At 45.5% G+C, this 13,267-nt stretch overlaps 1 protein-coding gene across 1 annotated transcript in view; it reads left to right on the top strand.

Annotated features, from left to right (window-relative positions):
- Positions 1–4,798: 4,798 nt before the first annotated feature.
- Positions 4,799–13,267, top strand: part of NCAPG2 (non-SMC condensin II complex subunit G2) — a 44,590-nt gene continuing 36,121 nt past the window's right edge. The window contains exons 1-5 of the mRNA XM_056857124.1: positions 4,799–5,076; positions 6,952–7,099; positions 9,425–9,613; positions 11,718–11,832; positions 13,015–13,175. Of these exons, the coding sequence (XP_056713102.1) occupies positions 4,799–5,076; positions 6,952–7,099; positions 9,425–9,613; positions 11,718–11,832; positions 13,015–13,175 (891 nt within the window). The remainder of the gene's footprint in view (positions 5,077–6,951; positions 7,100–9,424; positions 9,614–11,717; positions 11,833–13,014; positions 13,176–13,267) is intronic.

Here is a 13,267-nt window from a genome sequence, read left to right on the forward strand (position 1 = left end):
AATTTGTCCCAGTATAAATCACCGTTCCCAAATGATCTTCTCGCGACTCGGTATGTATACAATACAACTGACGGGGGCATGGATGGTGTACTGTCAAGAGGATCCAACAGTAGCCTACAATATAATTTCACATTCCAGGAATACGTTATTTATATTAGTGTTGATAACCGTGGTGAGTAATACAGTAATAAAATGGTTTCCTTCAGGCGTTCTAGGCAACGCCAGCTAGCACAAGGGATCTCTTAAATTAAAGAAAAGGGAGAGTGATCGTTTGATGAGGGGACAGCATGGAAGCAAAACTGAATTTACGGTTGCTCGGCAACCCAGTTTGAAAAGGCCTGCTTTTCAAGGCTGCTTTAACTAGATTTGACAGGAGAGCGATAATAAGTGTGAGATTAATATAAAAGGTATAGATTATTCTGCACTGACGTGCAGACATGTCAAAATGGAGGCGTGCAATTTAGGTTTCCGTTAAGAGGGCATGCTACCCAAACTAACAATTGGGTGGTAGGCTCATTATTACTAGCACAAAGTGGTTTTCAGAGGAGTGACAAAAGCCCTACATCCCTTCTTTTTGGCGTTCTGGCATATCGCTTCAGATCTGATTGTTAGCATTATTCAGCCGGCTGTGATTTTCTGTGCCAGGCTTTTGTTGCAAAGTAACGTTGAAATAAAAAAAAAAGACAGTTTTTTTTTTCCATATGCTGAGCCAAATCAAATCTTCAGAAGAGCTGGGTTTCAGTCAGTTTGTCAGATGGATATCTTCTAGAGCTGGAAATGTTAATTTATAAACTATTGCAATTTTATGCCCCGGTGCGGCTTGCAAAGGGGATTTCTCCTTGGGGTGGGCTCTATCCTTGTGCTACTTTCAAGTTTGGATAATGCAAGGATACATCCCCAAGGACAAATCCCCTTTGCATATCGCAACAGGGCACAAAAATTGCAATAGTTTATGAATTAACATTTCTAACTCTAGAAGCTATCCAGCTGACAGACGTCCTCCCCAGAGACATAGCTGTGAGCAATAACTGAACTGTTCAAGCACATACAAACTGGGCACAGCTTCCTGGACCACTGATTGGCAAGCAAGTAGGAGGCAAATTTATAGACCCATATAATGTAGAAGAAGAAGAAGTTGGTTTTTATATGCTGAATTTCTCTACCACTTAAGGGAGACTCAATCCGGCTTACAATCACCTTCCCCTTCCCTTCCCACAACAGACACCCTGTGAGGTAGCTGGGGCTGAGAGAGCTCTAAGAGAAGAATAAGGAAGAATCACAGCGCATTCCTGAAAGGAATGCCTGTGCTGGGCTTAGGAGTAAAACTAGCGGTGTTGCCTCCTAAAGAGGTTTTGGCACTGCCGAAACCTCTGCCCGGCACCAAAAACCTGTGCAACCCTCACAGGGTTGCACGGGAGATACGCCAGCTAAAACCTGCCAGGTCTGTCTGCAACCTGCCAGAAAAGACTTCTCAGTGGCACCAGTGAGCCAGCGTAGTGTAGTGGTTAAGAGCGGTGGTTTGGCGTGGCGGACGCAAATCTGGTGAACCGGGTTGGTTTCCCCGCTCCTGCACAGTAAGCCATCTGGGTGACCTTGGGCTAGTCACAGCTCTCTCAGAGCTCTCTCAGCCTCCCCTGCCTCACAGGGTGTCTGTTGTGGGGAGGGATTGTAAGCCGGTTTGATTCTTCCTTAAGCGCTAGAGAAAGTTGGCATATAAAAACCAACTCTTCATCATCATCATCAGCTTTTATTATTAAGGGGTGGGTTGACTTACTCATTATATGTTCAGCACTCTCTTTTTCTGTCCTCCTTGGATTGTGGGCAGGAACTTGCCACTTTAACATTGTGTACGTTTATTTTGTTTTATGCATTGCGTTTTATTCAAATTTCCGTGGAGCACAGGGTCTCCCTCTTCATATAATCCTGACAACAATCTTGTGAGGGGGGTTAGCCTGAGAACAGGGTTACCAGCTCCAAGTTGGGAAATACCTGGAGATTTGGGCGGGGGGATGGAGCCTGAGGAGGGTGGGGTTTGGAGAGGGGAGGGACTTCGATGCCATAGAGTCCAATGGCCAAAGCGACCATTTTCTCCAGGGGGACTGATCTCTGTCGCCTGGAGATCAGCTTTAATAGCGGGAAATCTCCAGCCACCACCCGGAGGTTGGCAACCCTCCCTGAGAAGGAGCTTCAGTCAGCACTTGAACTCTAACCACTAACCCACAGTGGCTGTGCAACCACTTTAAGTGCTACTTTAGTCAGAGCTCATTGCAACTAGGGCTGCCAGGCCCCTCTTTGCAACTGGTGGGAGGTTTTTGGGGTGGAGCCAAACAGGGTTGCCAGCTCCAAGTTGGGAAATACCTGGAGATTGGGGGGGTGGAACCTGAGGAGGGTGGGGACTTCAATGCCATAGTGTCCAATTGCCAAAGCAGCCATTTTCTCCAGGTGAACGGACCTCTATCGGCAGGAGAGTAATTGTAACAGCAGATCTCCAGCTAGTACCTGGAGGCTGGGAGAAAAAATAGACACCACTGTACAAGTATCGGAAGATTTGGAAATCAGTACAGGAGCGAAAACAATTTAAACAAAGTGCAAAAATGTTTATAAGCTACTACATGAATATAAAGACAACACAAGACAACGTGTACACAGAAGACCTACAAAAGCCATCTATAAATGTTCATATATACAACGGGAGTACTTTTTCAAAGTTGTCTCAGGGATGAGTACAAATTCTTCTTTTGAAAGCAAATATTATGTAGTAAGATAGAAGCCACCATAAACTGGTGCTTCTATCTTTCTACATGATATTTGCCTTGAAAAGAAGAATTTGTACTCATACCTTCCTCCATAAACTGGTGGCTTCTATCTTACTACATATTTTCCTTGAAAAGAAGAATTTGTACTCATACCTTCCTCCATAAACTGGTGGCTTCTATCTTACTACATGATATTTGCCTTCAAAAGAAGAATTTGTACTCATACCTTCCTCCATAAACTGGTGGCTTCTATCTTACTACATATTTGCCTTCAAAAGAAGAATTTGTACTCATACCTTCCTCCATAAACTGGTGGCTTCTATCTTACTACATGATATTTGCCTTCAAAAGAAGAATTTGTACTCATACCTTCCTCCAAAAACTGGTGGCTTCTATCTTACTACATGATATTTGCCTTCAAAAGAAGAATTTGTACTCATACCTTCCTCCATAAACTGGTGGCTTCTATCTTACTACATGATATTTGCCTTCAAAAGAAGAATTTGTACTCATACCTTCCTCCATAAACTGGTGGCTTCTATCTTACTACATATTGGCCTTCAAAAGAAGAATTTGTACTCATACCTTCCTCCATAAACTGGTGGCTTCTATCTTACTACATATTTGCCTTCAAAAGAAGAATTTGTACTCATACCTTCCTCCATAAACTGGTGGCTTCTATCTTACTACATGATATTTGCCTTCAAAAGAAGAATTTGTACTCATACCTTCCTCCATAAACTGGTGGCTTCTATCTTACTACATGATATTTGCCTTCAAAAGAATTTGTACTCATACCTTCCTCCATAAACTGGTGGCTTCTATCTTACTACATGATATTTGCCTTGAAAAGAAGAATTTGTACTCATACCTTCCTCCATAAACTGGTGGCTTCTATCTTACTACATGATATTTGCCTTGAAAAGAAGAATTTGTACTCATACCTTCCTCCATAAACTGGTGGCTTCTATCTTACTACATATTTGCCTTGAAAAGAAGAATTTGTACTCATACCTTCCTCCATAAACTGGTGGCTTCTATCTTACTACATGATATTTGCCTTCAAAAGAAGAATTTGTACTCATACCTTCCTCCATAAACTGGTGGCTTCTATCTTACTACATGATATTTGCCTTCAAAAGAAGAATTTGTACTCATACCTTCCTCCATAAACTGGTGGCTTCTATCTTACTACATGATATTTGCCTTCAAAAGAAGAATTTGTACTCATACCTTCCTCCATAAACTGGTGGCTTCTATCTTACTACATGATATTTGCCTTGAAAAGAAGAATTTGTACTCATACCTTCCTCCATAAACTGGTGGCTTCTATCTTACTACATATTTGCCTTCAAAAGAAGAATTTGTACTCATACCTTCCTCCAAAAACTGGTGGCTTCTATCTTACTACATGATATTTGCCTTCAAAAGAAGAATTTGTACTCATACCTTCCTCCATAAACTGGTGGCTTCTATCTTACTACATGATATTTGCCTTCAAAAGAAGAATTTGTACTCATACCTTCCTCCATAAACTGGTGGCTTCTATCTTACTACATATTGGCCTTCAAAAGAAGAATTTGTACTCATACCTTCCTCCAAAAACTGGTGGCTTCTATCTTACTACATGATATTTGCCTTCAAAAGAAGAATTTGTACTCATACCTTCCTCCATAAACTGGTGGTTTCTTACTACATATTTGCCTTCAAAAGAAGAATTTGTACGTATACCTGAGACAACTTTGAAACAGTACTCCCGTTGTACATATGAACATTTATTGATGGCTTTTGTAGGTCTTCTGTGTACACGTTGTCTTGTGTTGTCTTTATATTCATGCAGTAGCTTATAAACATGTATTTGCACTTTGCTTAAATTGTTTTCGCTCCTGTACTGAGTACCTGGAGGCCGGCAGCCCTAATTGCAACGGATTCGTGAAATTTTATAGTCAGTGTCGGGTACACATTAAGACACAGAAGGAGATAGTGGAGGCAGTGCTGTTACCGCCAGCAGATCCGGAAACGCACACTTCTGGGGCTGCGTGATGCACGACCCCAGCAGCAGCCTTTACAACCCGCGCAACCAACACAGAACAGCAGACGCGGCGGAAGATACGGCGCGACTGCGCACGCGCGCCCGAGGACGCTCGCCGTCCGGAAGAAGGACGTTCCCTTTTCGCTCCCTCCTTTCGGAAGGAGCCGTGGGCGAGCCAGAGTGCGCGCGCGCGCGCATGCGCGGAGGGCGGGAGCCGTTAAACGGCGGCCGCCGCGGGAGAATTCGAATCGCGTCCGGGGAGCGCCAAGTAGACGGGTTCTCTATGTGGTGAGTGGGGGGGAGGTCGCCTTTGGGGAGTGGGCTTGCTTCGGAGCTGTTCGGGGTTTCTTTTGCGGGATAAATCTGTAAAACGTTATTGCCCAGGCGTAGTGAGAGAAGGGAATGGGGAGAGGGCTGCGGCTCAGTTTGTAGAGCCTCTGCTTGGCCTGCAGAAGGTCCCAGGCTCAACCCCGGCATCTCCAGTTAAAGGGACCAGGCAAGGAGGTGATGGGAAAGACCCCTGCCTGAGACCCGGGAGATCTTAGGGGAGGGGCCTTTGCTCAGTGGTAGAGCATCTGCTCGGCATGCAGAAGGTCCCAGGTTCAATCCCCGGCATCTCCAGTTAAAGGGACCAGGTAATTAGGTGATGTGAAAGACCTCTGACCGAGACCCTGGAGAGCCGCTGCCAGTCTGAGTAGACCATACTGACTTTGATGGACCCAGGGTCTGACTCAGTATAAGGCAGCTTCATTTGTTCACGAAGGGATGGTTTGCTAGGTTTGGTCAGGGGTGGGTGGGTCCAGAAGGGGTCTCCTTGTGACAAGGATATTTCATTGGGGACCCTGACAGGCCCCTGTGGGGAAGGGCTGTGGCTCAGTGGCAGAGCCTCCGCCTGGCATGCAGGAGGTCCCAGGTTCAACCCCCGGCATCTCCAGTTAAAGGGTCTAGGCTGGTAGGTGACGTGAAAGACCCCTGCCGGAGACCCTGGAGATCTTAGGGGAGGGTATGTGGCTCAGTGGTAAAGCCTCTGCTTGGCAGGCAGAAGGTCCCAGGTTAGCAGCCCTCCCACTGATCAGATGCCGGTTCAATCCCCGGCATCTCCAGTTAAAGGGTCTAGGCTGGTAGGTGACGTGAAAGACCCCTGCCTCATCCCCTGGAGATCTTAGGGGAGGGTATGTGGCTCAGTGGTAAAGCCTCTGCTTGGCAGGCAGAAGGTCCCAGGTTACCAGCCCTCCCACTGATCAGATGCCGGTTCAACCCCCGGCATCTCCAGTTAAAGGGTCTACTAGGCTGGTAGGTGACGTGAAAGACCCCTGCCGGAGACCCTGGAGATCTTAGGGGAGGGTATGTGGCTCAGTGGTAGAGCCTCTGCTTGGCAGGCAGAAGGTCCCAGGTTACCAGCCCTCCCACTGATCGGATGCCGGTTCAATCCCCGGCATCTCCAGTTAAATGGTCTAGGCTGGTAGGTGACGTGAAAGACCCCTGCCTCAGACCCTGGAGAGCCGCTGCTGGTCTGAGTAGACAATACTGACTTCGATGGACCCAGGGTCTGATTCAGTATAAGGCAGCTTCATGTGTTCAAAGGTTCCCCCGTCTATTGTTGCAGAAGCTGTCGTGAATCAAAGCTCATTGCAGCAGATGCATGAAAGGGATGAACCACGGCTCAGCCCAGGTCTTGTTCAGCTGCCTTCAATGCCCCCAATTTCCTCTGTTCAGTCATATAAACCCGCTTTGGGTATGAGCTGTGTGTGGTTTAATAGTCAGAAAAGAGAATTTAACAGATATTTAGGTCGAAGTATATATTTTACAGCAGTACGGAGGATGAGCTATTTAGCAGAATTCTACATCTCCATTGTGAGACTTAGGGGGTTACCGCACTTTGTATTCCCAGCGATGTATTAAGAGTTTGGAAATGTTATAAAAAACATCGCTTTAAAAGGGTTTTTGGATACCACGGCTTATAAATGGTTGGAAGACGTCTTCACAGCTAAAGGGGCCAAACAAAGTGCGAACAGTATTTTTTATAATGTTTTCAAACTCTTAATACATCAGTGGGAATACATAGAAAGTGCTAACAGTATTTTTTATAACACTTTCAAACTCTTAATACATCGCTGGGAAAACAAGTGCGGTAACCCACTTAGTTTTGAAACGCTTATGTAGGGACCTTGATCCGCATCTGTCTGACTTCTTGTTAGATCATTACATTGGATTTTCTGCTCCAGTGTTTTCTTTCACCTTAGGCCTACGTGAATTGCAAAACGCTTCAACATGGCGAGACGAGAGGCGTTTCTACAGGCAGTATTTAATGGTGCCATCGATGAATTCTTGCATTTTATCCAGCTTCATGTAAGCAAATATATTTACACCCATGGTGGGAGGTGGGAATAAAATGCACTGTAGTTCAGGTGAAGAGAGCTTCCAGTTAAGAGGGCAGGATAAGGCTGGGTAGGTCAGTACCCAGCTTGCCTCTTGGGTAAACAGCACCCAGCCCATTTCTTGGGAAAAGTGTAGTCGGGAAGACAATGCAACTTGATGCCTGCTGTGCTTTGCCATTACTCTGGGCTGTGGCTTTTGACCATCACAGTAGCAGGATCTCTTTGCCAACCCACAGTTCTTAACTTGCCTCCCTCAAATACTGGAGAGTGGGGATGTGAGCTGTCCCCCAAGTGGTGTAGTGGTTAAGAGCTGTGGTTTGGAGCGGTGGAATCTGGAGAACCGGGTTTGATTCCCCACTCCTCCACATGACTGGCAGAGGCGAATCTGATGAACTGGATGACCTTGGGCTAGTCACAGCTCTCTTGGAGCTCTCTCAGCCCCACCTACCTCACAGGGTGTCTATTGCAGGGAGGGGGAGGTGATTGTAAGCTAGTTTTATTCTTCCTTAAGTGGTATAGAAAGTTGGCATATAAAAACCAACACTTCTTCTTCAAGTGCTTATTTATTTATTTTATTAGACTTATTATTTATTTATTTTATTAGATTTATAGCCCGCCCTCCTCTCTTCTAGCCCAAGTTCCTGCCTTTATTCAGACTATCAGTCTTAACTCTTATGTGTATAAAAAGCACCCCTTGATTATGAGGCAAAAACTCAAGGCCATTCAGATGATATGGCAAAAATGCATCCTTCTTTTGGTCAACTGGGAGCCAACCTTGGCGCAGAGCAAAAGATTTGCCAAATCCGTGTAATTAAGGGTGGGTGTTCAGTGTAGGAGTGTTTGAATATTGTTCATATGTTTAAAAAAAAAATCAGGTTGAGAACTGTCTACACCAGGGGGGGTCAAACTCAATTGTTATGAGGGCTGGATATGACTTGAATGTCACTTGGTTGGGCAGGGCCATGCCTCACCAGCCCAGATCAAGAGTGGGGTGTGTGTGGCTGGCGCGTGGGCCAGATAAGAGATCTGAAGGGGCTGGATCAGGTCTGCAGGCCTTATGTTTGACACCCCTGGTCTCTAGACTACAGGACCTGTCTAGCTTAGTCTTATTTGCTCTCACTGGCCATGGCTCTTGGACAGAGAGAGGTCTTTCCTGACAGCTATCTGGAGTCCTTGAACTGGAGATGCTGTCCTTTGAACCAGGGACTTTCTGCATATGAAGCATGTGCTCCACCACTGTGCCGAAGAGCCAACAATGCTGGATTAGACTAATGGTCCATCTAGCCCAGAATCCTGTTTTGCACAGTGGCCAGCTTGACGCCCCAGAATGCCTACAAACAGGGCACAGAGGCCAGTGTGCCCCTCCAGCATGGTGTAGCGGTTAAGAACGGTGGTTTGGAGAGGTGGACTCTGATCTGGAGAACCGGGTTTTATTCCCCACTCCTCCACATGAGCGGCGGAGGCTAATCTGGTGAACTGGATTTGTTTCCCCACTCCTACGCATGAAGCCAGCTGGGTGACCTTGGGCCAGTCACAGCTCTCTCAGCCCCACTTACCTCACAGGGTGTCTGTTGTGGGGAGGGGAAGGTGATTGTAAGCCGATTTGATTCTTCCTTAAGTGTTAGAGAAAGTCAGCATATAAAAACCCAACTCTTCTTCTTCTCCCCTGCTGTTGTCTGTCAGCACTGGTATATGGGAGGGGGCTTAGTCATTGTGGCTATCAATACTAGTCCATGAATCTAATCCCCTTTTAAAGCCAATTAAACTAGTGGCCATCACTATGTCCTAGTGGCAATGAGTTCCACAAGCCGTTCACTATTTGGGTAGAGAAGATTCAGGTTAGACATGAAGTGATTCTCCAGTTTGACTACAAAACAAGCTGTCGGGAGGTTGCAGAATCTTCCCTGTATGTTTTCAAAGAACTGCAAGTAATAATAAAGCATCTGTTGAGGATGATTTTTGGAATATGTGGAAGGATCTGGAGTGGGTGCTCCTGGGGGGTAATTCTATAATTCAAGGAAGGCAACTTTGTAGCTTCATTTCATTTGATTAGCTTCTGTCTTCTGCTGTTAAATCCAATCTTTGGTAGAGTTATGAGCAAACTGCCGTCCCTGCTCCTATTAGATGGATTTATTTATTGAATCTCCTAATTCGGCAACTGGAGGCGAATGAAAGGAAGCGCTCGTCTTTCTGCAAAACGGCAGCGAGCAGGAGACGTGCCGTTCAGCAACAAATTTGTTTTGTTTCTTGTTCCACAGAAGGATGCGGCTGATTCATTCGATCTGAACGAGCTGCTTCAGGAACTGTCGAGGAAACAGAAGGAAGCGTTGTGGGAGACCCTGAAGTGCTTGTTAACCCAGGTTTTGGTAGATGATCCAGTGGAGGAATGGCAGAGAATTGGCGAAGAATGTGAGGATGGCATGGAAATGGAGGGAGCTCCCAAAAAGGTGATCCTTATTGCAACTATCATTGGTATTTTATTTATGTATTTTAAAATGCTTATCCTGCTTCTCCATACATTCAATGCAGCTTAAAGGTAAAGGTAGTCCACTGTGCAAGCACCGGGTCATTCCTGACCCATGGGGTGCCGTCACATCCCGACGTTTACTAGGCAGACTTTGTTTACGGGATGGTTTGCGAGTGCCTTCCCCAGTCATCTACACTTCCCCCCCAGCAAGCTGGGTACAGCTTACAATATGTGTGTGTGTGTGTGTGTGTGTTGCCATCAAGTCGCTTCCGACTCATGGCGACCCTATGAATCAATGTCCTCCAAAATGTCCTGTCTTTGACAGCCTTGCTCAGATCTTGCAAATTGAGGGCCACGGCTTCCTTTATAGAGTCAACCCATCTCTTGTTGGGTCTTCCTCTTTTCCTGCTGCCCTCAACTTTTCCTAGCATGACTGTCTTTTCCAGTGACTCTTGCCTTCTCATAATGTGACCAAAATACGATAGCCTCAGTCTAGTCTTTTTAGCTTCTAGGGTCAGTTCAGGCTTGATTTGATCTAAAACCCACTGTTTTGTTTTTTGGCAGTCCACGGTATCCATAACACTCTCCTCCAACACCACATTTCAAAGGGGTCTACTTCCTACAGCTTACAATATACTAAAGTTAAAATACAGTATCAATGCGGGGGGGGGGGGGAGTAGCACAGCACCCTACCCTCAGGAAACCAGCAGATCAAAAACTGAGTCAAGAGGCCGGTCTGTTGCGGTTTGCCACCCAATGCCTCCTTTGCAAAGAATTCTTTCGCCTCTTGCGAAATACCCCAAAGAAAGGTTGCTCTGAAGGTCTCCTTGGAAGGAGATCTGACTGCAATGTAGCAAAGGAGGCTTGTCGGTTTAGCTATCACTGCATATGAAGCTTAATATCAAAATTTTGGATCCATCATTAAATATTGGTGAATGTTGGAGGGGGTTATGTCGCTCTGGGGCATGGTGACAGTTCATAACTTGCACTGTGAGAATCTCAGACATTTTGCTGACACGGAGACTGAGCCAGTGTAGAATAGTAGTAAGATCGGGGAAAGCTTGATTCAGATCTCACTCTTGACATTTAAGTCACCAGAGTGACCTTGGGGCAGTCCCTCTCTTTCAGCCGCGCCTACCTCCCAGGGAGGTTGTAAGGAGGGGAGCCCAGGCCACATAGTAGATATAAGCCGCAGGGGCCAAACTACAGTTGGCGCTTGCTGGGGTGGCAGAGCAGATGTGCAGGAAAGCCTCCAGTATTGCTCAGAGGTGGGGCAAGGTTCCACACGTCCCTTCACTGCTTGCCTGTGATGTGGTGATGGCTGCCAACTTGGAAGGCTTTAAGAGGAGAGTGGACATGTTCATGGAAGACAGGAGTATTCATGACTACTAGTAAAAATGGATACTAGTCATGATGCATATCTATTTTCTCCAGGATCAGAGGAGCATGCCTATTATATTAGGTGCTGTGGAACACAGGCAGGACAATGCTGCTGTAGTGGTCTTGTTTGTGGGCTTCCTAGAGGCACCTGGTTGGCCACTGTGTGAACAAACTGCTAGACTTGATGGACCTTGGTCTGATCCAGCATGGCCTTATGTTCTTAATAGCCTTCTGCCAACCGCTCCTTCCCCCTGAGTTCTCGCTTGAATGGCAGAGAACTGTGTGGAGGTAGAAGTGGGAGATCCTCACTGTGTGCTGGCCTCGTATAAGGTAGAACCAGATTTTTTTTTTTTTTAACTGAAAGTTTCTATTTCCTGGAACTTCTTTGGTAAGGATTATGCTCTGTGTTGAAGCAGCTTGGACACATAAAGCTGACTTATACTGAATCAGACCCTTGGTCCATCAAAGTCAGTATTGTCTACTCAGACCGGCAGCGGCTCTCCAGGGTCTCAGACTCTTTCACATCACCTGCTTGCTTAGTCCCTTGAACTGGAGATGCCGGAGATTGAACCTGGGACCTTCTGCATGCCAAGCAGTTGCTCCACCATTGAGCCACAGGCCCTTCCCTAAGCTTCTGCTTCACAGCCGTGTCAGATATCTGTACCTTTTTCTTTCTAAAATGTTACTGTCTCTTAAATTTTCAGGATCAAACCACATGTGTTATCCAAGGAGTGGCAACAGTAGTTACTTTCTCCATACCTACAGTAGATGAAAATATAAATTGCAAAGATCTCCTAGAATGTGCCTTGATATTAAATGGTATGTTTCACGCACACAGCATGCTAAAGTAAGGCTTAAATCAGAATTTCCATTATATTGATAATGGTCTAAACGTCTTTTGTATGAGCTGGTAAAAATTAAAATAGCAAAAAGGTCCCAAAAAGGTCAGCCGACTTAACTTTGGTCCGCTGGCTTTTAACTTTATGCAAACAATGAAGTGTTTATTTATATGGTGTTTAACCTTTGTCATCAGATTTTATTTTTCTGCAGTGGTTTTTGAAAATCAGATTCTGTTTCATGTAACTGCTTATCTAATAGCAGATTTCTCAAACTAATAATTTAATTTTCAGATCTGGAAACCCCCTTTGACTCATAGTGTGGAGCCCGCTAAGCTATAAGCAGTTATCATCACATGACAGGAGGAGGGGGAGCCATAGTTTAAGCCTCATGGTGGCAGTAGTCAGCAGACTAAGAATGCTGAGGACAGGGAACGCTGGCCAGGTACCGGGAGGTCCAGCACAACAATCAGTGTGGTGCAGTGGTTAGAATGCCAGGTTGGGAGACTTGGATTCAAATCTCCACTCTGCCACAGAAGCTCATTTTGTAACCTTAGCCCAGGCACGCTTGCTGTCTGACATACCTCACAGGGTTGTTGTGAGGATGTGGGAAAACTATACCGCTTAAGATTTTAGAGGAAAAATGCGAAAAAAATGCCAAATAAATAAAGAGCTGTGGTACTCTTACTTTCTGCGTGTATGATAGCAACAAAAAAGCGGCATCAATGCAGGTTCCCTCCCCCCACTTGAATATCTTTTTTGCACTGAAACTTTTTTTTTGCTGTCAAGTCACAGCTGACTTATGGCAACCCCTGGTGGGGTTTTCAAGGCAGGAGACATTCAGAGGTGGTTTGCCATTGCCTGCCTCTTCGCCCCAACTCTGGTATTCCTTGGTGGTCTCCCCTCCAAATACTGACCAAGGCCAAACCTATTTAGCTTCTGAGATCTGATGAGATCAGGCTAGCTTGGGCTGTCCAGGTCATTGTTAGGTTCCGTCTCTCCTTTTCGTTTTTCTAGTGTGGTTGATTTAATCCCTATGGCTTTGATACTAAAAGCATCAAGGCAAGTTTATAATGAAAAGAGCTGTGAAAGGGTTCAGGAGACACATTAAAGTTGCAAACTGCTTCACTGTCAAAGAAATGTATTCTTGTTCAATTTGTTACAGGGATTCTTGATGCATTACCGGACTCCGAGAAATCTCTGACTGGGGCTATCCAACACCTTTGTGAAAGATGGTGGCAGAAGGGCCTTGAAGGGAAAGAGCTGTTTGGGAAAACCACTTTCATCCTGGTTCTGAAAAACAGCTTTGAGAGGAAAAACATTGTGGTACGTTACCTGTTTATAAATGTCCGTATGAACTTTGTTAAAACGACTCTTAATCTAATCGACACTTGTGAGCCCAGCTTTTGTTATAGCCG

Source organism: Euleptes europaea, chromosome 11 (genome assembly GCF_029931775.1).
Source record: "Euleptes europaea isolate rEulEur1 chromosome 11, rEulEur1.hap1, whole genome shotgun sequence".
Lineage (NCBI taxonomy): Eukaryota > Metazoa > Chordata > Lepidosauria > Squamata > Sphaerodactylidae > Euleptes > Euleptes europaea.